At 43.5% G+C, this 27,378-nt stretch overlaps 3 protein-coding genes across 3 annotated transcripts; 2 read left to right on the forward strand and 1 right to left on the reverse strand.

The window, feature by feature from the left end:
- The first annotated feature begins 2,639 nt into the window (after window positions 1-2,639).
- On the forward strand, window positions 2,640-15,085 carry LOC109461490. Its single transcript, XM_019758222.1, has 21 exons — window positions 2,640-2,883; window positions 3,873-4,036; window positions 5,142-5,489; window positions 5,679-5,760; window positions 5,832-5,989; window positions 6,343-6,451; window positions 6,836-7,074; window positions 7,896-8,132; window positions 8,531-8,695; window positions 9,200-9,349; window positions 10,260-10,347; window positions 10,555-10,690; window positions 11,049-11,331; window positions 11,482-11,527; window positions 11,686-11,789; window positions 12,114-12,247; window positions 12,627-12,777; window positions 13,039-13,150; window positions 13,328-13,394; window positions 13,721-13,920; window positions 14,238-15,085. Exons 1-21 carry the CDS (start codon window positions 2,739-2,741, stop codon window positions 14,828-14,830), a joined length of 3,711 nt encoding a protein of 1,236 aa, XP_019613781.1. The 5' UTR covers window positions 2,640-2,738; the 3' UTR covers window positions 14,831-15,085.
- A 1,948-nt stretch (window positions 15,086-17,033) lies between these two features.
- LOC109462211 lies at window positions 17,034-19,910 on the forward strand. Its single transcript, XM_019758740.1, has one exon. The coding sequence runs from the start codon at window positions 18,200-18,202 to the stop codon at window positions 19,745-19,747; it is 1,548 nt and encodes a 515-aa protein (XP_019614299.1). The 5' UTR covers window positions 17,034-18,199; the 3' UTR covers window positions 19,748-19,910.
- Window positions 19,911-20,406: 496 nt separating this feature from the next.
- LOC109462476 (transcription factor ETV7-like) lies at window positions 20,407-23,587 on the reverse strand. The gene is made up of 3 exons (XM_019759035.1): window positions 23,387-23,587; window positions 21,996-22,113; window positions 20,407-21,189 (listed from the first exon to the last, which is right to left on the reverse strand). Exons 1-3 carry the CDS (start codon window positions 23,387-23,389, stop codon window positions 20,948-20,950), a joined length of 363 nt encoding a protein of 120 aa, XP_019614594.1. The 5' UTR covers window positions 23,390-23,587; the 3' UTR covers window positions 20,407-20,947.
- Between the last annotated feature and the right edge of the window lie 3,791 nt (window positions 23,588-27,378).

The following is a 27,378-nucleotide window of genomic DNA, read 5'->3' on the forward strand; positions in this document are numbered from 1 at the left end:
TCTGTTCTACCTCCTCCCAATTCATGCCATGTCAACACTATCTGTCTGTAGAATGGTGGGAGGGCTCTTAATACTGGAGCATCTCTACTTTTACAGAAATTGAATCGGAAGAGAAGGAAATCTTTCCCAAAATGTTGAATAAAATGTAGGGCAATTAGGTGCCAATGACTAACTGTAGCAACATTGTGTGTCGTCTGTATTAGCCGTTTAACCCATGAAGCCTGTAGGCTTCTGCATTTTAATTTTATGTCCAACATTTTGATCCCTCCATCTAAATAATTTGAGTACAGCACCTTTCTCTTTACTTTGTCAGGCTTATGATTCCATAGAAAAGAGAAGCATGCCTTTTCAATTCTTTTCAAAGCCCACTCCGGTGTTGGGATCATAGTCATGGTATAAATAATTTGGGATATTGCTAGTGTTTTAATAACTAATACTTTGCCGTAAAGAGTTAATTTTCGTCTAAGCCATCTTTGTAGTAGATTTTCCATGCTCTCTATTCTCTTTACCCAGTTCAAAGTCTCGCATTCTTCTTCTGACAGGCTAAAATAGATCCCTAAAGATTTGATAGGTCTATTAGGCCATGCAATTCCGAAGGGGGTATCACTCCGTCCCCGATTGGCCCCAACCCATAATGCCTCGCACTTCTTACGGTTTAGAGTGGGTCCGGCTACATAACTGAAATCATCAACAATCTGTAATGCACCTCTTATGGATTCATCTTCCAAGAGCATAAGAGTAGTGTCATCTGCCACCTGGCTTATCTTTATTTCAGATATGTTATCAGTAGTTTCAACTTTAATACCTTTAACAGTGTCTGTTTGTCTGATTTTGGTTGCAAGGACTTCAACCACAAGGTTAAATAATAGGGCGGATAGAGGACACCCCTGTCTGATGCCTCTTTGCAACTTGAAGTAAGCAGATTTCCATCCTGCATTCATGATGCAGCTTTCTATGTCAGTATACATGGTTTTAACTAATGAGGTAAATGTGGGTCCAAAACCAAACTTATCCAGAGTTTTAAGCATGAAATTCCAGTGAACCGAGTCAAATGCTTTTTCGAAATCTAGCCAGACGACTGCAGCAGGTAAGTTATAGTAGTTAGAAAAATAAATAACATCCTGAATGAGTCTGACATTTTGTCCAATAAACCTGGACTTAACATATGCAGTTTGATCATTAGAGATCAGTTTAGGAAGAAAACTCTGCAGTCGTTTCGCTAAGACCACTGCTAGTATCTTATAATCAGTGTTTAGCAAGCTTATTGGTCTCCAATTTGCTAAGTCCGTCTTATCGCCCTTCTTATAAATAAGTTTTAACAAGGCTCTCTTTTGTGTCACAGAAAGGCATCTAGCTATCAATCCCTCTTTCAAGGCATCACAAACTAGATCTCCAATTTCATTCCAGAACTTCAGGTAAAATTCAGCTGGTAAGCCATCGCTTCCAGGTGATTTATTATGGTTCATAGATTTCAGTGCTAAGAGGAATTTATTTTTTGTTATGGGTTCATCTAGCAGAATCCTTTCCTCTTCAGAGAGAGTGGGCACTTCAACTGATTCAAGAAAAGTGTTAATCTGTTCATCAGAAGCAGAATTATCACTGCAGTACAGCTCCTTGTAAAAGTTTACTTCTAAATCTAATATTTTAAATGGGTTTGTCTCCTCTCTGTTGCCATTCTTTGCATCCTTTAATTTGGAAATGGTGTTTTGTTTAGAGCGGGAGTTCTCAAGATTGAGAAAATACTTGTTGGATTTTTCACCTTTTTCCGCCCATTGCACCCTTGCTCTAACTTGAGCGCCTTTTGCTCTGTATTCATATATTTGTTCTAATTTTAATTTAACTTGCGTATATTCATTTAAGATCTCGTCATTCAAGGTTTCGTCTAGTTGACTTTCCAGTTCTTGCAGTCTCTTTTCTAGTTCTTGGTGTTCTATATTAATTCTTAATTCTAACGTTTAGTTAACTGATGGTTATATACTGGAAACGTTTACCACAACTAGGTCAGCCATTCAATAGGCGACCTTTTGGAAACCCTTTTAAACAAAGATCGTACATAATGCCTTAAGTCATAGCGCCTCCCACTGTATGGGCAACGTTTGGATGCTTCATGTTTACCTCTCACGACTAGCAGGCTACCGTAATCAATTATTTTTGTTAGTCCGTTGACGTTGGCGCAACGTAAGAGTGATTATGACCAGTTTAATGTGTTAAACAAAACTCGCAAACAGCATCTCTCTCTCTCTCTCTCAGTCTGAACAGAATATGACCTAAACTGCGCAAAACGGATGGTACAGTTCCTTTATAAATCATATCAAGTTCCACACCAAACAAATACAAAACCCACAAACACAAAATCTGTAAATACAAAACATCCAAATACAACAAATGTAGTACGTAAATATCCCGTGTCAGCCAAGGTGCGGAGGGAAAGGACAGGTGTGTGTTGACCTATGACCCGTTGCTGTTTGATAAGTAGCATTTTCCCGCCGGCCGGTCGTGGTCTCATCATAATTGGACCTTTCTCGATATCATATCAAAAATAAATATAACGTGGTCTAAAAGTCAAACAGAGCACCACATGCAGTGAACATATACGGCACATATTTTTGCCGACCATATGGAAGCATCACATTATGTAACTCGCTTTGTTATGGTCACCATGGGCTAGACTCCTCCTAGGAAAGTGTAGAGGACATTCCTGGAACATTTTTCTCAGAGGCATCAGGAGATGGGAGACGATGCTTGTGGTTCGAACCTTTTTCTTCTTCCTGTTCGTCTTGAGGTTTTCTGACGGGAGGTCCCTGGACGACTCCCTGGGGATCTCGCCCTGGCTCCTCGCTGCTTCTGAGACTCTGTCTGAGACGGACCCGGGGAGCGGTGGAGGTACGGTCTGCTTCAGTTAAATGATTAAATTCACCTTTATCATTTGTTGTAGGTTAGAAGTAAGAGTGCCGTTCTTTCCTTAGACAAGTCTGGACAAGTCTGCATCATGGTTGGTAGTTTATATGCGCTGCTTTAAAATAGTAAGATGCAGCATTCGGACAACTAAAAGATAGAAACCATATTGGTTTTCGAACAAGGTTTAGGTTTAAAACAACTTTATGCCTACAATTCATGTATTAATTGGCAATGGAAAAAATAATTATGACAGTTCATCCCCTAATGAATACAACAAAGATGTGCCATGTATGAAGATATAAATTATCAGCATTCCGATATATCTACGTAGTCACCTCTGTTTGACCTCGTTTTTAACGGAACATCTGGGAGTTTTCGCTCCTGTCTATTTTTGTCCCCATGTTTGTTCGTCCTTGTCCGCCGGACTTCCAACTCATGTCAATACTGTACAACAGTAAACTGTTATACAAGTCTATGTATTTATACTTTTTAAATATTAGATCTGTAGGAATATCTTGTAGGGTGTTCCATGTGTTTATGACTCATATTTATATATAATATTCACATGGAAAACAACGTAAAGTGGTATTTGGATTACACTTTTTGCTAGCTGCTGTACGACATTTTATGTAGATAGTAAATAGGATACAGGCAACATTTTGACAATATTTCAATCCCTTAGGCAAGTGTGTATCTTGTAACTTAAATCGAGAGAAAATAAAACAAAATAGTTACTAAGAATGAGCGCGTTTGGGTCCGCTTTTCCAAGTTTATACAAGGGTGCTTAGTAAAGACCGTTGGTCGTATATTTACTCCATACACCACGGAGTGCAAATACTCAGTATATTCAACCATTAAGAAATGTCAATAAGGGTAAAGAAAGGGAGTCAGTTCTCACTCCTATTTCATCTAAATACTGCAATCAAACAGATTTTTTTTCGATTTTGATAACAAAATCCTTTTTTTTTCTACAGATCCAGACTTGGGGAGCGGGTATGACCTACACCTCCCGTCCACAGAACCACCTCCCATCAAGGACGCGACCTTCGCAGTCAACCCCGTTCTGCAGCATACCTGTCGGCGCGAAGAGGCCGATGGGTATTTGTGGCTGGAGACCGCTGCCCCGGGTTTGGCAGAGGTTGGGCTTCATGTTATTTGAAAGTTTTACCAGCAAATGTACCTGGTATTGTCATTATTTCCATAGTCGAAAAGGCACGGATATCAATACGAACTGACTGACATTAACAACCCAACATCCGCCCTTCTCTGTTTACTGTCTCTCTTCCACACATGCCTGTTTGATAGGTTTAATACCTGAGAGATGGTGATACCTGTCCTGTTCCTTAGTTCCGGGATCACGGTACTACATGATGCGGCAACAATGTACTGAAGCTCCGGCAACATATCGAATTACCTCCCTGTGATAACAATAACAAAAAATCATGTCAGAGACAGTCACAATAACATACAAATCGATAGCTCCATACGTCACGTTGTCAAGCGTTAAGGACGATACATGTATATAGGGGAATGGTGTTAAGAAATCTATTCAGTCCTGTGCATTCTATTGACTTGTATCATACCTGCATTTTATATAGTATTTTATTCATCATATTCTATTTATTGCATTCTTATCGCACCCTCACCCACTGCCCCTACGGCCTTAAAAAGCTACCTGCCAACATAAGCGTTAAAATTTGTTCATGTTCACTATAAATAGAGTGTCATTACATCAAAATCCTTATATACATGAAGTACTGTTTATCAACTTGTATCTTGTATTTAGGCCACACCAAGTAAAATTTATGGATGACGTCCGCGCGCGCATTGATTTTGGCCTGTTCCTAGAAAAAAAAAAACAAGAAATTCCTGTAACTATGACCAAAGAGTCACGACAGTGCTGCAAATCGTCAGATTGACGTGGAGCCCGTAACGCGAAAACAGGACAGGACGACAACTGCTGTTCCACCTGATTTATTGCTGTTTTGATGATGAATAAAAGACTTCTTGCTTGTTACACTGTGTCACCTCATTCAATTTGTGTCCTAACATTTGTCGTCTCTTAGTATATTTCTAATCTAGGCATCTTGTTTTTTAGGGCCCTTCTTGTTTTTTTTCGCCCTCTCGCATTAGATTGAGGGTTTCCAAAGGACGTCATCCATAAAATTTACTTGGTGTGGCCTTAGGAATTCTATTGCAGATGTTGTTACGGAATGAAGTTGAATGTTCTGCCTCCTGGCCAGGTTCCGTGTATCGGGGAGGAGGCGGCAGGCGGTCCGTTGGCGGCCCGGGAGTGCGGGATAGTGGAAATGCCTGAGTACGGGTACTCTGTGGCGTTCTGGCGGGGCCCGGACTGCAGCGCCTGCCGCGTCTGTAAACCCGCCACCAAGTCCTGCAAGGGGGAGAGCAGCTACGACATGGACTGGGAGGAAACACCTGTAGGTAAGGACCCTAGTGTTTCTGTCACAGCTTGTAAAATCTACGACATCATGGCCTACGTATTCAGCTATTTCTACGTACATGTATGTACTACACAAAGTTCACTGTTCACATGGAGTCATGGGGTGACAGTTTTCTGTTACCAAGGACAGGTATGTCTGTGTGGGAGGGCTAATGCTTGTTTGTTTGTTTGTTTATTTGTTTTCGAGGAGAGGTAGTAGACAAGCCGATGGCCCAGTGTGAAGAGACGGTGTGTGGAGTACCCGCCCCTCAGTATGGCGGTGTGGGAGCGTTCATATGTTTGTTTATTTGTTTGTTTATTTGTTTGTTTACCAGGACAGGTAGTAGAGAAGCCGTGTGACGAGCGGCTGGGTCTGAGAGGGCCCAGTGTGAAGAGACGGTGTGTGGAGTACCCGCCCCTCAGTATGGCGGTGTGGGAGCGTTCATATGTTTGTTTATTTATTTGTTTGTTTGTTTATTTGTTTGTTTACTAGGAGAGGTAGTAGAGAAGCCGTGTGACGAGCAGCTGGGCCTGAGAGGGCCCAGTGTGAAGAGACGGTGTGTGGAGTACCCGCCCCTCAGTATGGCGGTCTGGGAGGTTCCTGACATGACTGAGTGTGTCAGCGCCTTTACCAACTCTACCATATTCCAGGTGATCATGTTTGCTGTAATACATAATAAAATATCTCCGTCACTGAATTTTCAAGTAGAAAACGAGGAGCACAATCTATGCAGATTGAGTTCACCCTGAAATTCCCCTACTTGTCTTGACAAGACCACAGTTGCTAATCACAGGATGACACAACGCCCCACTCTAGCAGCGCAGTCAAATGGAATAGAATGCAGATCAGCACCAAGGACAGAGTAGTACTGAAATGTAAAAGGCGTTGTGTTTGGAGGCTTATAGCACCTCCGCTACCATCATGAAACGTACCAACACAGGTGAGCCTCCTTGTGTCCATGCCAGAATGTTGAGAACTCATGCAGTACATCGTTCTGTCGCAGGTGGCGCTGCTAGAGCAGTACTTCACCATGTACCTGAATTTCACCGTGCAGTGGATGAAGCGAAACGTGTGTCCACCCGAGACAACGTTTAGAGAGGAGAACGGGAAAGGTTGGCAATTGAATAATAGCACAATAATAACTAGCCTTTAAAAGTATTCAATACATAATGAGCATAGCAAATATTTGTAGGTGTTTATGTTTATGCTCTGTGTACATGTACCTTCCCAACATCTTGTAATTATGGCGTGTTCAAAATTTTTGTCATGGGTTCGATTCTTTGCATCCTTGTGAAAGGCACTTAACACGATTTTTCTCACACTCCACCCAGGTGTAAAATGGGTATCTGACTTCGGTTGGGGAGGTAAATGGAGGTGGAAGGGTTCTGCCTTCCAACGCCGTGCCCTAGACACAGTGGATTATCGACGCACTGTTTCAAAAAAGACTTCGAAACTACATTAACCTTTATCGTTTTAACTACCTTTTCCACCACCAGGTGTGTTCAGATGGCCGCTGACGCTGGCGGGTTTCCCGGCGCTGGCGGACTGTCCATACGGCTCCATCCTGCCGTCAGCCCGCCTCATCCGGGATCTCATCCTCGACATCTCGCTCGGGGTCTTCCAGAACCAGGAAATTCCCGTGGAGAACTACAACGGCACCAGCCTGACCGACAACTTCCTCCATGCGCTATGGACCAGCAGCATGGACAACTTCGTGGAGAGCGACGTCTACAAGGTGATAATTATGTTTACCTTTATTTATTTATTTATTTATTTCTTCTTTATACAGGGTAGACGCACTCAGTACAATATACTGCTTTACAGGCGTGCCCTGTACAGGTAGACATAAACACCAACAACAGTAAAAAAAACCAAAAGTAACATATATATATATATATATACACAACCGAGCATCAAGATCGATGGATCAGGCTGGGTCGATAATTTCTTAATTTGCATAATTTCTTCTTCCTTTTCTTCTCCAAACCAATAAGGCCAGTCAATGACCTGAACCTTTCGCTTTAACTTATTTATGTTTGGTTGGATTCTTTATGTTACCTTATGATTAATTGCACACTTGTATATAGTGATTATTTTCTTCTTATTTATTATTGTATTTTATCCTCAGTTACATTGTTTGTATTTTACTATGTTGGGGTTTACCCCCCCCAGGTATCATTGAAAAACGCCGACAAGGCGATATGTATCACCTGGATGAATAAATAAAATGAAAAAAAAAAATGAATGAAAAAACCAGACGTCTATCGCCATGGTAACGTCTACAAGGTGATAATAATGTTTACAGAAGGAAAACATATTGTTTATGCTATGATTCCTCTTCTCCAAACCAATAAGGTCAGTGATCTGAAACAGGCGTCTATCGCCATGGTAACTAGTGTTGGGTTACATCATGTTGCAATTTTATAGTCGGAGGGATTTAGACTCCTGTCACGATATATATGAATGTATTTGAGTAATGATCAACAGTTAACAGAGTAGACCATATGCGAAGGTAAACATCATGCTTTTGCTTTGCAAATGTTACTTTTCTACTAGGAGGGGAAGGAGTTCTTCGAGAGCATCCTGAACAAGACAGGCGAAGAGGCATCCAAGCATCCCAGGCGGCGGTGGTCTGAGGGGGCAGCCGAACCCATCGTCATCCACCGCCCGGAGTCTCGGCCCCGACATCTGCACCATTTCGGCACGTCTGACCACGAAGATAGTGTGGGAGTAGAGAGCTCCAATAACAACGACACAACCAACCAAACTCAAGAACCTCCAGCCAGAAACAAGGTTGGTATGCTCAGTGGGAGACATGAATTTTATGGCCCTGTCACATATTCAAAACCTTGCCCCAACCACCAATCATCCAAGGTTGGCTGACTTTCGGGAGCAGTCTGGTTAGATTTGGCCACGTCTACCTTTCTATATGCATCGTGTTTGAGTTAAATTTAAACCGACTGGACCCCCTAACATGCCTCAAACACCCCTGACCTACTCCCGAACATCAAAATGTTCTAAAAACATTTTGAACCACTGAACAGTAGCCGACCTCACTGAACACCAGTCAATCACAGCCATCCTCGCCCCCAATCTACTCCTAGCCATGATTGGCGGGAAGCTCGGCAGTGTTCGTGAGGCCATGTTAGGCTATATGCAGCGATGACTTAACATGTCACGTGTTACCGCAGGTGACGTGGGAGAACTTCGCGAACGTCCTGCTGCACATGGAGCTACTCTTGCGCAGGGCCAGTCGGAAGTGCGTGCAGAACGAGGACGGCACCGTCAGCTGGACCGAGCCCTTGACCTGGATGTGCCGCTCCAAGGACAGCGAGCCGTTCGAGGACCTCTACAACGTGAGCTCTCGTCGTTTATTACAAAGGCATCTAATGCAGTTTAACGGTGTCAAAATCAGGATGAGGAAATCTGTCTGGTGTTGAAATTGCATGACATTTCTTAGCACACTTTTGGCATCATTTCATAATTGGACTGAAATAGCCCAAGCTATGTGAGGCATCTCTTTATTTTGGGTCATCAGCTAGAACCAACCTGACGCCCTTTCCACGTTCATGAGAGAAAGTGAAGTATTTACACAATATTACAGTTTATTAGAGTTTTCCGTAACTCAACGCATTGCGTTATAACACTTTCAGCACCAAGGACAACACCTAGAGTACAACAAGTAGGCAAAACTACGAAAGACATAAAATTACATAAAAGTCCGTAAATGTGTGCTTGAATTGAATGCTATTCTTGCTATCACTATTCGTTGGACCAATAAGGGACAAAAGACTGCTTTTCATGTCTTTTCGAACTTTGCTTTTTATCTTCGAATTCAACGTCGGCTCATATTTCAACAGATTCTGTCAGACAGCGCCAGGGTGGAAGCGTTTATATCAAGCATAGAACACGTGACCGGTGACCTTGGTAACATCAGGACTCCGGATGTGGAACTAACTCTAAACATGTTTGAGACTGCGCACAAAGTAGACCAGATCTACTCCCCAGAGGTAACACTGTCACTGATTTCCTCCATCCATTTTTTCCCTACCCATCTCTCATCCCACGAATCCCTGTCAAGCAACATTGCAAAGCTTGCAATGTTTCTAGGTTGTGCAATGTTTTAGAATGCACTATACCATGCAGACCTTATCAAATTCTTCAGCCACACTATTGATGTACTTTTCTTGTTTGAAGATTGCCTCTACTCTCATCGAGACGATCAGCAGTCTGGTGGGTTCGTCACCCGGAACGCTGAGTATGGAGGAAGCGCATCGGTTAGTTACTTCCGGCAAAAGTACGATAGCACATACTACAGTGACCTTAATGGGTTGGGCATACCTCGACATTGTTCTCATAAAGATATTGATATCTTAAAGTCAGATTCATACAGATTTCTCTTATCTTGGCCGGACAATTCTTTAGTATTGGTTGAAGCATGTTTAGCATGTGAAGCACATAGCTTCCAAAACACGATGGAGATGGGACTAGAATTTTTGACTAACAGGAGTCTTTCCTTATCTGCGAGTTTTAAAAAGCAGCTAAGACTGTTCTTGACGTTTGCGCCTCCATCCTGTCCCCCAGGCTGATCCTGTTAATCAACACAATCGTGGATGACGCCATGACCGGCAACATGACGTCATACTCAGTCGTGACGGACAACGTCGTCGTCAACATAGAGAAGGTGAGACAGTGGTTAAAAATGATGAGGAAGAATGCAACACCTTTTCGACGAGACTTTAAGACCCGTAATTTTATCAGGTTGACATGTGACGGAATAAGACGGTTCTTTGAACAACGGTCAAAAAACGTCAATGAGAAACTCATTGGTTGCTTGCTTGCTGAATAAAGAAACTGCTTCTCTAGAGATTTAGAGATGTTCAGACAAGGCTAGTAACAACATGCGATGGTTTCCCTCAGGTTGAGCCGCAGGCGTTCCCCGGTATGACCTTCGTGTCTCTGCACAGTCCCTCCAACCTCACCAACTGTACGGACCATGGAGGAGCAGGTATATATTTTATTACAGATCACTTTATATCACAACAGGCAGATTAGAGAAAAGTAACAAGAATTCTTTTCACAATCAGTCATGAAGAGATATCTACAATAAATCAAAATAAAGTAGTCGATTCGCAGCCTATTCCAGGCTCCAGGGCTATTCTACATGCTGGAAACTGTAGCAATCGACCAAATAGACAGATTGTTTCATTTGCAGGTAACCTCAGCCTGAGGAACCACACGTTCCAGACCATCCCGGGTGATCTACAGCAGACAGTGGAGCGGATCGACATCTCCGTCCTGAGCGAGCTTATCTACATCCCGCACGCTGTCTTTGATCAGGCTGATGCCAGGTGATGGCCTTTGCACACATTTTCATTCTATTTATAGGGAGAGTTAACCGGATGAAAAACGGATGAACGCAGCCTCTAGCAGGCTTCAGAAGCGACTGGAAAGAGTATAAATTGGCCAAATAGACAGGTAACATGCCAGGAGAGTTGATCCACAAAAGAAGGACAGTTTGCCGCTCCCGACCGCCTAGTGGAGGCTAGGATGAACGATCAGAAATTCCTTCTAGGAGGCTGAAGGATACACTGACTCAGAGATGATATTATATTACAACACAAAGTATTTTATATTCACTTGTTCATTGCACGGGCATCTTTGTGGATTCTAGCGTAAGATTCTGTAAATGATTATTTTTTTCTCTAGAGCTGCATTGGATGCGAACTGCTCCTGGCACCACTCTGGTGACACGCACGCCATTCAGTTCGTACTGTACGAGAACGACCGGCTTTTCCCTTCTGACATCAACGGGCAAAACGACATACACAACGGCACGAGTTCTAACGAGGACCACGGAGGCCCGAGTCTAGTGTCGCTACAGGAGGACCACCAGCTGAAGATCGGCAGCAGGGTTCTCGCCAGTAAGATCCAGGGACGCTGTGTGAAGAACCTGACGGAACCTGTGGTCATCATCCTGAAACATAAGATGGTGAGAGTGGGCGTTTCAGACTCGTCGTATGTTAGTATTAGGAAATGTTTTGTTCGTATTTATACATACAGACAGGACGAAAAAATGACTATGGTGTGCATGATTGTTAAGAATTTTGATATTACTGTTTTATGTTCTTTTATTCTGCAGAAGGGGAGAACACCTACGTGCGTGTTCTGGGACTTCGATGCTGCGGGTAAGAGATTTGCCCTTCTGATTTTGGTAATGCTAGCAGAGGGGGAAAAGGTACTCTAGTTGGTCAATAGTTCGGGGGTCAACTGGTTACAACAATGGCATTATTATCATTGTGAGGTCATGGAAATGAAGTGTCGGATTTTTGTCCTTTTTCCAAAGGCGGGGCAGGGGCATGGTCAACTGAAGGATGCTGGGTACACCAAACCGTCGATGACGTCACGGAGTGCCATTGTAACCACCTGACTAACTTTGCCCTGATAATGGTACGTTCTTGTCTGAGCGGTTTCCTGAAAGCCTTTTACTTCTCGGATCTACACCGAGATGTTAAAAAAACTCATATTTTCCTAGACCTATCGCAGAAGAGGATTCGCTGTCATACCACGAAGTACAGTAGGGGCATCATCTCTAGATAGCTCTGAACAACGCTTGCAGTTAAGGTTGGGTGTAACAGATCGTTTGGCCGCGGTGTAATATAGCCGCGTGTCTGCGAAGCTGGTGTGTTACGCCGAAGGGCGGTTATACCGACTATGCAGACACAGACATCTTTAACCTTGATGAAGATGATGTTTTTCCCTGTCCCCGTTCAGGACATCTCTGACCAGTTCGGTGCCGGCCCGTTACCGGTGGAACACCGCACGGCGCTGAGCTGGATCTCCTGGCTGGGCTGCGGGCTGTCCATGGTCGGACTCATCGGCACATTAGTGTCTCTGCTGTTCGTCAGGTCAGTAGAATGTAGAAACAAGCACGCACGTCAGTTATCACTAGAATATGATACTGTAATACCTTGGGTTATCTGAAATCTATTGAGGTAAATAACAATTAATGAACATATAGTGCATATATTCATTGATAGGTACTAGCATGGAGGTAGAAGATCTTTTTTCTACCTCCATGGTACTAGTACATGCATGGTGGCAAATTGTTAGTCACATTTTGAAGGCATATTTTTTTCTCTTCAAATGTCAGAGACGTTTGTTTGAATTACCTCTTATTAAGTAGCTGAAGACATCCTGTTGCTTAGTCATTGCACAACAATCACTGTACAAGGTAGGGCCTAAAAAAGGCCACAGGACTACCTTTACCTACTTTACTCCCTCTAGGCGCCTGCGGCAGCTGAAGACAACCCCGTGTCACCTGAACCTGAGCACGGCCATGTTGCTGGCCATGGTGAGTCTGCAGGTCGGCGTGAAGCAGACGGACAGCCGGGTGGCGTGTGGAGTACAGGCCGCGCTTATACAGTACTTCTTACTGGTGAGATCGGTCGTCAGGATTTACTTCTAGGGTTTCTTGTCTAGTAAGGGTCTGCCCAGAAACATCTTGTGATCGTCGTGCAATCGCAAACAGAGAATTAACAGTCGTGTATGTGTCCTGCAAAAAGTAAAGTTGGTTCTTTTATGGAAAAATCTAGCCTTGTCGATGGTTGGTTCTGTCACAGCCTGCCTCATGCCTGAAAACTCTAAGGGGATGAATTCCTCTTAAATCCCTGCCATTCGCTTCCCCTTATTTTTGCAGGTATCTCTGGCGTGGATGGCAGTCGAGGCACTGCTCATGTACCAGAACCTGGTCAAGGTGGTCCTGACGCAACCGCGATTCTTCTTCTGCAGGTCCTGCGTTACGGCATGGGGTAAGACATCCTCAAATCTGCTGACTACAATTTTAATGTCAGAGGATAATTACAGTATGTAAATTTTGTAACAGCACAAGGGGTAAGTTATGATGCACACAGAGATATGATGTTGTATGTCTAGTTGTGTGTTGGTGTCAAGAAGTAACCGGATTCCTGATGTTCCTCCCTCTGCAGTTGTCCCGGCTATCGTGGTCACCGCGTCTGTATCACTTCGCTGGGACTCTTACGGCGCAGACGACAGGTGAGGACAATGGGACACGTGTACGCTATTTAACCTCGTGTAAGGCAATATACAGAGGAGATAGACAATCGTTTAGCGTCACGACCGTAGGTTTGTAACCGAAGACAGGTGGATAGTACTGTGAGGATCAAGCCGAATAGATTTGGCTCGATCAGGACAATCTATCCTAGTGGGAAAAGGGCATAAACTTGCAACGCCATTGACTATAGTATAATGCAACAACATCATAGAAGGTATGAGTATGAATGATATGATGACAATTGTTTGATTTCGGCTTAATATGCACGTGTTGCTGATTGTTTTCTTGAATGTCTCCCCTGGTTTAGATGTTGGATCTCTGACGCTGCGGTGTTCTTCGCCACGTTCTTCGTGCCCACCATGCTCATCGTGGTGTTCAACAGCGCCATCTTCGTGCTGGTGATCCGGTCGCTGGTGGTGAGGAAGGTTCCCGGGGACGGCTTCACCACCCGCCGCAAGGACCGCGTCAGGGAGGCGAGAAGCGCCGTGGGGCTCATGGTCCTGCTCGGTAAGGAACATTCTATGTCATATAGAAAGGCAGCGCTAGCCGTTAATACGGATGTTCCGGACCGTGTGATAGCTACATATAGCCGTATCACATAGGGTTCTATTAGCTGGTTCTATTTAGTTTTAAGATATCACACGGGCTTCGAAATGTTCCAAAGAATAATTCGAACGTGTTCCGAGTGATCCGCTTTCGAAAATTCGAATACTGGATTCGGACGTTGGAATTGATATTGTTGCATTCTTTTTGTTTAGGGACACCAAATTTTCGCATTGTCAGGCAATTTTTCAAAAGATCATATGATGATTTGTCCATCTCAGGTCTTACCTACCTCTTCGGAAGCTTCACTGTGGGCGACGCCCGCCTGGTGTTCCAGTACATCTTCGCCATCACCAACTCCGTCCAGGGCTTCCTCATCTTCCTCTTCTTCGCCGTCATCCCTCTCTACAGGCAGAGGAAGACGAAGAAGAAGCGGTCCGACCTTCACTGCAAGATGCCGGCCAAGATTCAGTCCAGGGTGTCCGTGGTCTCTCTGGACGTCTCCTCGCGTCTTCGCAGATCATCCTCACAATCGACGGTGGAAAGTTTTACTGGGGACTGCGAAGCGGTGAGGAGGAATGTTGGCGCGCTTCCATCTGTCGCGGAAGAGCAACCGGAAATTACCGATGATGACCGACCGGGTACGGACATTCCCGATGAGGCCCGAACAACGAATGAACGAGAAGGTCAAAGATTTCCTGCAAACGCCGTGACTCTGAAACATGACGACCAAAACAGTCCCGATTTTCCCACCCCATCGCACGGGTACTGTCCCCGTGGCCGTGTGTTCGGTCACGGTTTCCTCAGAAGGGCCCACGTGTCTACCTCTGAAAGCCAAGTGGACTTGACTCTATGGGACGACGAGCAGTACTGAAACCACCTTCATCACAGTCACCACTGTTAAATTTTTCTCTCTTGACCTTCAAGCCGTCCAGTTCTGGTTATTCGTCGTTAAAAAAAGGGTTTATCAGAAATCAAGCCCTTAACCCTCAAGTTAGACTGCCTAATGATACACCATGTACCTCATATTGTGAACCTAAAAACCTCACATTTGTAGGACAATATAAGCCATTGTTGATTTGTGTTCAATCCGTAAAACGGATGAAGACCTTTAAATATATAGTCTATGTGAAGCAGACACTAAGCATGCTTACGTCATCTATTACGTCACATGGCGTTTCATTTGTCGGACAACCAGTATGTCCGTTTTGTTTCAAGTGCGATTTCGGAAAATGCTAATGAAGAACCATTGAACTGTTGTAATGTGGGATTATCTTGAGTACCTCAAAAATGAACTATTGACACGTCGAGCCCCCTGCAGGATACAGCTGCCGTGGTCATTGTACGCAGTCAAGTGGGTTTCAGTTTGTATTTCCCAGCTTATAAAAATCTCCAACATAATGAAACTTCTGGCGACAACAGTATCAAGGGCTGGCTTTAATCTAAATGCTAAACATTTGCTTCATAGTTGACTACATTAACTGATTATTAATTTGATTTTGAACTTAAGTTTCCTTATGTTACTTAATTATGTTACTTTTATAATGTCAATGATCACTCTGATTCGAACTCAGTTTATGTTACTTAATTATGTTGATTATTTTAAATTATTCAATTTATGTTAATATTGAGTTGAATTCTGTACATTTCTGTTGTTATAATTTTGAATTTTATGTGGACTCCAGGAAGAATAGTGGTCAGTTGAACACTAATGGAGATCTAATAAAAACAAACAAACAAACAAACAAACATCTATATGTGTGCAAGAAAAAAAAAACATGATAAAATCCCCATCCCCCAAAAGGCCCAGTCGTAGAGTCTGCGTAAGATGCTAATAACCCTGTTGTGGGAGGGGGGATGGGTCAGTTGTTTTGATGCGTTTGAAGAGAACACGTAAAACAAATGGCAGGACATAATTTTGTCCAATGTGCATCCATTGCGAAATCTTTAAGTTCCAGGACAAGAATGCCTAGTACCGGTACCACGACATGATTTACTGTAGAGCCGTGACCTCAGCAGTCAACTAAATATAGATTCTGGGTCAGGAACCGGTCAGGAACCGGTATGTACGGAGAAATTGGTGTTCAGACACGTGTACAAAATTAAATACAACATGGTACAAATCTGGATTATCTGAGTTATAGATGATATTGTTTAGTGTTGGTGCGAGATTTGCCATCTCCATACATCCTTTCATTGCACTTTTAAGACGTTTGATGTTTGATGTTAACATACTTTGCACTCCTTAATGAATGAACAAGGAGGTATCAGGGGGATTTCCTGTACCTCCTTGTTATATTCATAAACTCTTCGTAACAGGATGTATGAGACCAACGAGTAAATTTGGAGCTCCTTGATGAAACAATTCAAACGGCCTAGCTAGCTTAACAAAACGGGAGAACACAAAGGCCACACCGAATCATCTATCAGTCCATTGCCGCTAGATTTGCCTTTCATATGCGCTCGTTCGCTTTTTGTTCATTCTTCTTGTAAAGAACAGAAGATTGTGCGCACAACGACAACCGTACAAATTTCATGAATCTTTAAACAACCCCGCCACAATGACAAAAAGACGTCCTTGTTTGCGAAAAACTGACCCCATTTCGGACGACATGTCCTCAGTAAATCTTGGATAATAAGTCGGGGTAACTGTTACAAACCGCGTATTCCACCTCGTCGTTCCCGTTACCTTGGAAACAGAGCACCGCTTCGTTGCCAGGGTGATGACGCGGCATTCGGTTGCCATGGTGATGATTAGTGTACCCACACACAGGTCGTCACAATACACATCCTGCGTGTCGTCATCAGAGATGGACAAGACTAAAAATGTCATTTGGTAGGGACGAAAATTTTAACACTTATAAACCTTAGAACGCAGCTAGTGCATAGGGACTTATCATATGACATTATGGAGGTAGAAGCAGGGACTTAATAGGAATAAAAGTATTTTTAGCAATTCTCTTCTTTCTTTTCTGAGGAAAATGAAATGAAACCCCAAAAGAAGAATGAACCCTTCCTTGATGACGTCGCGTGGTCACCGGCAGGGCATGCGGTGTTCTTTAGTCCTGCGGTGTAAAAGTTTAATGATGGATGTGTTTGAGCGCCTGTCGTCTGACAATGGAGGGAAAACCGCGCTTGGTCTGTAGAAAAGTCGCCAAAGTGACGAAGGTCAAAAAGTCAACGGAGCCACCATATCCGCACGACAACTCCAGCTGTCAAGGACCTGCAAAGATACCGCAAACCCATGGATGTCCTAACGGACTGGCACAGCCAACAAAGGAAGTAGAGGACTATTACTACGTCCAGTCTGATTATGGTTTGTCAGCAAGGACAGTAAATAAGAGCCGAGCTAGTTCGAGAGCTTCGTCTATTTCGTCCTGGGTTTCCTGGCAGGACCATGCGACTCCGAGAAAGAGCAGGGCCATACAGAGGGTGCGTCAGCTTTCCGAGAAGATCACAGGACTCGAACTTCCACGCCGTCAAACGCGTCTGCGTCTGCCCGACGTGGTCGCCAGGAGATCTGTGTCTTCCCGATCGGCCGTGAACGCGAGTGGAACGCCAGGTTTGGAGCGGCAGTACTCCAAAACAGCCCCGGCGCGGCTGGCGTCAATACGCGAAGGACAATATCTATCGGGTACGTTACATTTTCCTCCTATTCTCAGTAGCACAGAGGCGACCGCACAAAAACGATAGACAGTGTGACGTTTTTCTCTAATGATGAATAATTGAGCATGTCGACTTTTCATGGAGAGAACAATGGACGACAACCGGCCGTTTCAAGGGGACAAATTCTGGGATTTGGCTTCAATAGAGACGAGGACAATTCATTATGATATGCACGGGGATACGGCATAGCAACAGCGGGGACAGCTTACGACAAACTGGTCCCTTGGGTATTGCAAAGCCGCAAAGACCTTGCAGGAAGGATTGAACATTTTGTTGTCACAGTGACAATGGGCAGGAAATGTTGTTGTCGACGTCAAGACCAAGACGCATGACGCAGTCTGTAAGTACTTTGTGATTCTGATCTCCCATCGCTAATTTTTTCTCGTGGTTTGAGCTCCAGGATGTGCTATGTTCATATCTTAGAGACCGCGTAAACAATTTTGTGGCAATGAATAGGTTACAACAAGCCCGTCTCTTCGAGCCCGGATATGAAACATCAAAATGGACTTTTCGCGCATTTGAATGAAGAAATTTAAAGCCAGCGCTGTACAAAAAGAGCAGACTGCCTGTTCCCAAGATGAGCACAGTCAGCCGTTTTCCGCCATTACAAGTGTCTTCTGTGAAGGAGATGGACAAAATTAGGCCAAGGTCTCACGAAATACCAAGGCAGAGTCAGCAGGATGGACAATCCTCCGACAAACCCCGGCCGAAATCTCAAGAACTTCCGCTGATCAGAGGCGCTTCGAGAGCGGGGTGGCGCACAGCGAAGTCTAGAGTTGCGTCTAAAACGCGAACGGACCATGACTCGGCGCTGAGTTTGAAACCACCGCCTGGCCACACGGGGCGCACCCCGTCCCCGGGTCTCAGGCCTCGGGCGGGGTGGGAGAAACAAGATGGCGCCAGGACCCCGTCAGAGGAGATGGACGATCTCAACCGGTCCAGCAGAAACAGGTTCTATCGAACCGCTGCCATGGCAACGAGGTCCCAGACACTCCTGGATATCAGCCGCCATCTTGTCCCTCCAATCGCTGGTCAAAATCAACGACGGGAAAGCGACTTTCAGGAAACGAAAACGACTGAGATGAAAAGTGAAGCAGTCGACGAGAAATATGGTTGGCAGTCAACGGATAATGTTACACTTACGTCAAGTACTGTTAGGTTGACTCAAGAAGCCGTAAGTCTAACGGTAAGAGATCTTTATTCACCTCTTGTGAATGATGATGTGTGTGAAGATAGCAACAATAGAGAAGAGACATGGGACTATAGTTCGATGCGTTTGAACAAAATTCAACAACCAGGAGGAGTCGAAGTAGTTAACTCAACTCTCGGGGATAAGATCTCGCGTGGAGACGACAAAGGTCGAGAACAAATAGAGCACCGCAGCCTCATACATTTGAACCAAAAGCACGGCAAAGAAACATTTGTTTCAACTCTCGTGGGTACACGTAGGAACTCGCGTAAAGATGGGGACGACCAAGAAGAGAGACAGGACAAAAGTCATAACACATCGGCGAGAGAATCACCAGAAGACGTGTACTTGAGCGCCGGTCTCTCGTACGGTTACAAGTTGCGGAATGAAATCTCCAGATGGGGTAACCAGGACAGCTCCAGGTTTTCTCACTCCTTAAAGCTGCTGAATCGCATCGAATCGGGCATAGGGAGCATGCTGGGGGGAAAAACACTACAGAGTGCGGAATGTGAAGAGAAATTACAGAGAGAAACGGAGAATTCGTTGCCGAACTTACAGATCAGTGAAAATGCCTCGGAAGATCCTTTGGCTTCGGACAATACGCTGACACGTACACGCATGAATGAAGGAAAAGAAGATGAAAACTCTGAAGGAAAAGGACAAATATTCACATCACACGGACGCGATGAGACTGACAGTAATCTAGCGACCACAAACACGCCTACCCGGGAGTACACTAAACCAGCGAGAAACGCGAACTCTTGGTGCCAAACGTCGTACGGTGACTACTACGTCACAACACTTGAGGAGAAAAGACAACCAAATCCGACACAAGGGCGTCAGAAAAACGGAAAGACTCTTGTTAGTGGAGAACTCCACACGTATGAGGACTATTTCATTTCCTTAGATAGTAGAAGTAAGTTCAAGAGGGTTTGACCAACGTTTTTGGAGTTAGATGTGTATATAATAATATTAGACATTTCAGTGAATGTGATTCCAACATGTAACGTGGAGTCTCTCAAAGCGATTCTTCCCTTCTCAAACACGTCATCTTGCGACTACACCGAAAATTGCAGACTTCCGTCTCAAAAGACCAATTTCCGAAATCCGAATACATGTAGTAGTACATATACGGCTTTATTTCATGCTTTATCGTAGTCGGAATTCAATATTATTATATCGCCCTGTATCATGTAAGGGCAGATTCCGTCTCTACCACAACCATAGGAACATTTGCACGAAGAGAATATATCAAAACTACCACGATGCTTCTTGTAACCATTCCTCAAATAATCTGTATCAGTATAGCCGGTATAACCGCCCTTTGGCGTAACACACCATCTAATCCTTTAGTTATAGAAATACTTACTTCCTTGTATCTACATTTAGCTCTTTGGCGCCAATAAATATGTCGCCTGATTCATGTCTTTTCCGCTTATATCAATATATGTTATACACACCACGCCTTGTACGTAATTAGTAGGTCGAGAAAAATGATAGAACAGACAATTTCATTTGTTCTACTTTTAATAGGGGACTTCCTCTTTTATTTACAGTATTCAGAATACACTTTATTATAGCAGATACCTTTAATTCCAGTTATATATTGTTACAGTGTTATCTTAAGTCGCAGAGATCGAGAGAGGCTCAGAGACGTATTATTTACAGTTATCAGATTCCACATATACAGACTGAATACTTATAACAAGTCCAGCATACATACGCGTTTAATTTCACTGCACACAGTTGTTGTAGCATCGGCAGTGGGCATTGTAACAATAAGCGTTTTACCTTTCCTAGACATACACGGCAATTATATGCTGGAATTTATTTACAGAGTACATACATGGGAAGTAAAAAAAGATGTACACATAGTAACCAAAACATAGACAGTGCCGCAAATTTGTGTTGAGGCGTTACGTTTTACAATAAATACTGTTGAGTAATATGCCCTAACTGCTTAGCATGGCTGATAGAGACGACGTGCTTTCCAGAACTGACTGTAAACATATGCTTATAAAAATTACGTCGGAAAGTATTTCTTTATATCTCTTTACATTTATTCCGTCCCGTTATAACTTCCCCTAATAAAGATATATCCAGTTACATGACCACTTGGTATTGAGTACTCTTAGACTACTTCTTGGCCTTGACTGTTTTGCATCTCCGGAAAGAGCGATAGAACGCGACCCTCCTCCAGAAGTCCTCGTACAGAATATGACCTTTGACCGGCACCCTGTACTCGAAGCCCTGCAGGTTCATCAGGCACATCCCCCTCCCGTTCATATGGAACAGTCTCAGGTCCACTGTAATGTCGTGCCGAGCCGCTAGGTGTCGCAACCAGGTGCGCACGTCTCTCAGGTCCCACGACAGCGGATCTGTAGAAGTGTGGAAACGAAAAAGATTTCTATGGATTAAATCATCTAATACTAAGTTACTATCTAGCATGTCTGTGCATGATATGGGAGGGGGAGTGCATGATATGGGAGGGGGAATGCTAAAAGAGAATGGGCTTCTTTTTCACCCTCCTCGTGAGAGGTGTGAGAAAAGTACTGATGTTCGTAGTAACATTTCTGCGTGAATGTTCGAATCGTTGACAAGGTTGGAAAAATTGATAATAAAAGAGAAGGGGCTTCTTTTTCCCTTCCTCGTGAGTGGTGTAAGAAAAGTATTAAATTTAATGCTCGTAGTGACCTTTCTGCTGGTATGTTAACATTGAATCGTTGCCAAGGTTTAGAAAAAAGAGTATTTCATTGTTTGACTGAAATGTAGGCAGTGTTTTTGTTAACGACGGGCGTTTTGTCATGTGTCATTGCAGAAGAGAAGCATAACTACAATTGGTAACTGTTACATATCGACATGTAGTGTATATATGACAAACAAAAGTTGCAGAAGTGCTGTTCTCCAAACTGTCTATTTTGATTGTGTGTGATGAAAGGAAAGAGGAACAGAATATCCAATACTTTGTGATGTTATAATTATATATATATATAAACGTTATAGCTGGAATCAGTATCCTTATAAATTATTTTGTTTACTAAATACATGTACATGTACTTTCCAATAGTGGCTACGGCGACTGAGCGACCAAATATTTGACACTCATCGCTCAACAAATTTAAAAGATAACCGTAAAGAAAGACTTGTTTAAAGTTTAGATTCAATTTCTAAAACACGTCCTTACCAAGGGGAATCTGTAACGTCATCACTGACGTCACGGTGTGGACCTGAGCGCGTCTCCTGGTTGGACGTTCCGATATGACGTCATCGGCAGCTTTCTCTCGACTTGTCCTGTCGTCGATCTATGGAGAAGATGAAATAAAAAATGAATTTATGACCCAACCTTACAAATTGACAACTAAGGTCGACACCTGTTCCTGTTTTCGATACGCGTAGCTACGTGTCGCTAGTAAAAATGAGATCTTATCATTAACGTTATGGATGGATATAAATACTTGCTCTTTATAAGTAATGTCTCGTGACAGCTTGGTTACATTCTATATGGTTAGTTTATAGTGTACTATACTCGCTTCGTCAGAACATATATTTGAAAGTATCCCAGGAAACTGTTCTTGCGGCAGGCTAGTGTCAGACGTGAAAGGAAAGGAAAATTAAACGATTTTTAAAAGATTTTTCTTCCCAAAGAATTTGTGGTCCTTTGATACTAAGTTTCCATTAACGTTTCAATGCCTTCTGCCCTTTTTTTAATCAAAATTTAACACAACAGTTACGGTTTCACAGATACTGGCATGATTTTCGTTTCCAATAACGTACACTAGCCCCTGGGAAACAGGCACTCTGTCGGCTTCTGTCGGTTTCGTTTGGTGAGGAGCCGCGGGCGGTGATTCGGCTGAACGGATTTCTGGGAAACAACGTAGCCTCCTGTGCAGGCCTCCAGGCGGCCGGTGGGAGTTTTGATACTGCGTTTTGTAGAATTTTCAACGCGTTTTTTCCCGTCCATCCTACTACCAACCGGGAAAAGAACGCGTTGAAAATTCGCACAAAACGCAGTATAAAAACTCCCACCCGCCTGGAGGCCTGCACAGGAAGCAACGTGTTGTGTGGGGAAGACCTCGTCAACTCTACGGCTCTAGTTTACGAGTCTTGACTTTGACAGTATCTGTATCTGTACAGCCGCTATACCACCCTTCGAATTTGATATTACAATTTGTTATAAAGCTACGCATTGACGGGTGATGATGATGGTGTATTCATAGATTTAGATTAATGTAATGTGTTACTTCTAGATCTACCATGGCATAGCGTGATTTAGTGAATCAAATGCAAATGAATATTCAATTTCTATTTATAGGTGGTCCAGGCCTAATAATAATGCAATGGCAGGCATTTTGCAGAATGATATGTACTAGATGGAATTACATCCACTGACAAATATAAGTGTACGTAACACAGAGAATGGCAGCGAACTGTGAAATACTGGCGTTCAATTGGTGTATGAAAAATGAAAACTTTCAAGAAAATATAGCCAAAACATCAATAGAAATAAAGCTAGGATCAAGGCAATGTCAAGAAACGCGATAAGAACAGAAATTAAGAAATGCGCACGTTACGTACCATATTCACAGCTCAAGTTGCTTGTCTTGGTCGGCAGTGTAGAGTGGCTCCGGTGTGATGTGTGATGTGACGCCGTCGGCAATTCCTCCAAGGAAAGCAGAAGAAGAACACGCTGATGCACCGCGCTGTTCCTCTTCTTCTGTTTCTGCAATATTAGTAGTCACGAACAGGTATAACTCCTGCTGAGACCTACAACAATATTAAAGAGAAGTGTTACTGCAGTAGAGGGAACCGTAACGATCGTCACACAGTCGGAGCTGGCTCGTGGTGCCTCCAGCCGTGACAGAAACTTCTTCTTCCTCAGTTTACTGATAGTGCGCGGCGTCAGAGAGCGGAGTCCTAAAACTCGGCCGCGGGCTAGCAACAGACGTCTCTAACTGACTGCGCGGCCCCGGTACACTGGTATATAGGGTAGGTACAAACACACATGTGAACCCGACCCCGCAGCGTGCTCGAGGAGCCGTGCGTGTTGACTCATGCTCAAGTCGAGTATTTGCCATCCTGGTTGGCCATTCTTGTGGCCGCGCCCTCAAGCCTGGTAGAGGCTACCTGCACACACGTATACGTAGTCTCTATCAGGCTTCAAACCTGAAAGACTACTTACTTAGTAACTTTAAAGTAAAAGCTGTTCATATAACTCTATAGATTATTATTTACATGAAAATATGCTATAATGTAGAAGTTAAAGAAGTAAGTAGGTAACATGTACGTTCACAATTGACCTTGACCTAGATTACAAGCAATAGTAGTTTTATTTCAAGACAAAAGAACAGAGAATGAAAGAAAGAAAGACCGTGCCTCTAAGTTTAAAAGGAGAAAGAGCGGAAGAAAGGATGTAGATATAAAGGAGCGAGAAAGAAATGATGTCCCAGTGTCCTCTGTGGAGTTGAGCACGTAGCCTCTACCAGGCTTGGGGAGGCGGCTGGAAAGAGTAGAAATCGGCCAATAGAGAGATAAGCATGCCAAGGGAGTTTGTCCGTTGAGAGAACAGTTTGCCGCACCCCAAATGTTCTCTCAACGGACAAACTCCCTTGGCATGCTTATCTCTCTATTTGGCTGATTTCTACTCTTTCCAGCCGCCTCCCCAAGCCTGGTAAAGTCTATTGAGCACGCGCCGTGTCGCCCTTTGATCCTGTCGCGGTGACAGCTGTGCCACCACGCGGAGTGATCCTCCCGCCCGCCGCACACAGGCACAATGGTCCTCACTACAAGCCTGTTTTCCCATCTGCCTAAGTTCAACAAGATAGTTTGTGCACTTCCGCCGCCAAGCACCATTAATTAGTCCATGTTACAGAAAGGGGAGGGGATCTGGGAGCCGGTGATAAACACTAGCAGTACTTGTGGGAAACTTTCGGGTCGGACAACATTCCTGGAGTGGAATGTTCTGCATTTCAAAGAAACGAAAACGAATTGGCAATACAATGTAGTTCTGTAATGAAATTCCGACGTACAACCATATCAAAGACTGGGGAAAAGCAAAACTCACGTGTTTGAGCCTTCCGCATAGATATAGCCCCGATCAATGATGGAATGTGAACCGATGCAAAGGAATTAGAGAATACAAAGTCAAAGTCGCAAACGTTTAAAAATATTCAAGTGTCCACAGTGAATGGACGAACAATTTCAAGGAATAAAGACAGAGCATAAAAGCCCTATTGCATTGCCTTAACTATTAATATCGTTCAAGAGCAAGCATATTGCTTACAGAGAGTTGTCGGTAACCAAGTGTGCGGTTATTGCTAAAATAAAGCACGATTCCAATTAACCTCCAGTCGACGGAGCGTATCCAACCCCACATTGTCCTCCACAGAGCCGTGCACAATCGTCAGGTCGTCTGTGTACGGTCCGGTGATTTGGAAGGTAAATCTTGTGGCGGATCAGGGCCCAAGAGGCTGCCCTGTGGAACCACCTGCGCGCAACCATACAACAAACCGCTGAGCCGCCGGGAGACAATTCCTTAAACAAACTGTCCGCTTAAATCGTACGGGATAAATCTCATTAGTTCGTCATGCATCGTTCGCTTCTTTTTCACTCGTAGACATCAAAGTAGAAAACTTACAAATTACATGCCAAGGGAAGTTATATTTCTTTTATGAATTGTGTTTCATTTCAGGATGCGCTTATTTTTTTTATCTAACTTTTATTGAACGAATAACTGAAGCCTGAACAAAAACATCAAAGCTTTCTGTCCTTTTTTTTCAAATGTTGACGTATGCTCTTCCCCATTACACCTGCAGGATAAAATGCTTTGGTATGTTAATGCTGTTATACCAATCGATATGCCAAACCGATAAACCGACCGGCCGCCAAAATGTTTGGGCGAAGCGCTTTCTGTGGGCGGTAGAGCTCGAGCGGAGTTTCCACAGGAGTAGACTGTTGAGATGCATTTGAGCGTTCACAAAGTTAGGCAAATATCTCTGTCATTCAATGAATGCTGAACGATCTCCAAGGTTTTCCGATGATCTTTCCATTGTCTCCATGATCAATGATTTTGATTTCCCTACAGCATCAGTCTTCCGAAAGTAGGCATGAAGTCACAATAGTAATAAAACTGTGCACAGCTTTTCCAAATTTTCTCACATTTTTGTTTTAATGGCTATATTGAATATGAATTTATACTAATGAAAATATATTACTTTTTTTGTCTTAAACCTTTAATAGACCTTTTAAATACAAGAATCAATAAGAACTAACATCCTGTAACGGTTTTCCCGATGTGATCACTAATCACCGCCCCCGCTTCCTCGTACATCACTCTGTACTAATCCTGGAGGATCAGGGCGGATTACGTTGTTTGCCGCAATGTTGTAAACAAAGCGAAAGTTAACAGTCGTGTCAAACAAACAAATACTTAGGACTTAGAATGTGACGTCAAGATCCTGTATGCTCCAGAGGTATGTTGTGGGCAGCCAAATCAAATATAACCACACTCAATCAAGAATAAGTCATCAAGGCTGTCAATCTTTTGCCTCCATACATTTACCAGGGGTTTCTGTAACAAACTCATCCAACGATTGTATAAGTTGATACCTATCTCATACTAGCCACCCACTTTGTATTAGGTTAGCCTTATGAAAATGTATACGTAGTTGACATGTACTTGCTTAAGTTAGTAGATGCCATACTTTGTACACTGTACAATTGTTGCGCAATAAAGTTATTATGTAACAAGTGTTGAGTGCTGACATTCAAGCAGATGTAAGGGTTCCCTATTACCTTTTCACTGTTCGCCTTCTTATACTAAACATACAGGAAAAGAGGCGCCAAATGTTGCCAAAACAGGCGTAAAACACCTCGAAAATGAGCCGGATTCTCACATCTGCTTTAAGATTACTTGAGTGTACACAATGTATTTACATACAAAAGTAATGCGTTTTAGGATTGTTACGACCTGGTGTCCTACTTCTACTTGGACTTTGCTGGTGCCGTGCCACCACTCACTAACGAAGTATTTTCCACACAAAGACCAGGATCTAACTCAGCCTCTGCCTCGGCAAACTCGAGATAAAAAGGCCGAGTATTTCCCTCATTAGCGCGACACTGTCTGCGACTTGTTATCCCGCTGTGTCCTGCGGCTTTCAAGTATTTGTACACGTTAAAAGATACAGTGAACAGTATTGATCTTTCAATGGTGGCAAACCCTCGGCTCCGGCTAGATCCGTGTCCAAACGACTTGTATCCGCGTCTTTTGTGTGCCGCGTGGCACGGCCGGGTTCTGGTTGTCCTCAGCGGTCACAACTCATCGAGAAAAAGTTACTGATTGACGCAAACCGTACCAAACGTTTTACTAGACGCTACCCGTCACTGTTGCTTCTTACGTCTAGGTCTATAGTTGGTTTAACGCCAGGCTCTTAACTAATGACCGTAGATTGGAGAACAGAACAGAGAACACTGTAGAACAGAACCAGCAAACCCTAAAGTACATGTATTGTAATGATCTGTCACAGCAAAGTTTGAGGTTTTATAAACGTGACTAATTAACTTGTTCAATA

The sequence above is a fragment of the Branchiostoma belcheri genome, unplaced genomic scaffold (assembly GCF_001625305.1).
Source record: "Branchiostoma belcheri isolate BF01 breed outbred unplaced genomic scaffold, Haploidv18h27 scaffold1, whole genome shotgun sequence".
Lineage (NCBI taxonomy): Eukaryota > Metazoa > Chordata > Leptocardii > Amphioxiformes > Branchiostomatidae > Branchiostoma > Branchiostoma belcheri.

Coding starts and splice junctions, on each gene's coding strand:
- LOC109461490 (XM_019758222.1), top strand. CDS start 2,739: ATGCTTGTGGTTCGAACCTTTTTCTTCTTCCTGTTCGTCTTGAGGTTT. Junction 7,075..7,895: donor TGGAGAGCGACGTCTACAAG/GTGATAATTATG, acceptor CTTTTCTACTAG/GAGGGGAAGGAGTTCTTCGA. Junction 11,790..12,113: donor CTAACTTTGCCCTGATAATG/GTACGTTCTTGT, acceptor GTCCCCGTTCAG/GACATCTCTGACCAGTTCGG.
- LOC109462476 (XM_019759035.1), bottom strand. Junction 21,190..21,995: donor GACGTTACAGATTCCCCTTG/GTAAGGACGTGT, acceptor ACACTTCTACAG/ATCCGCTGTCGTGGGACCTG.
- LOC109462211 (XM_019758740.1), top strand. CDS start 18,200: ATGAGCACAGTCAGCCGTTTTCCGCCATTACAAGTGTCTTCTGTGAAG.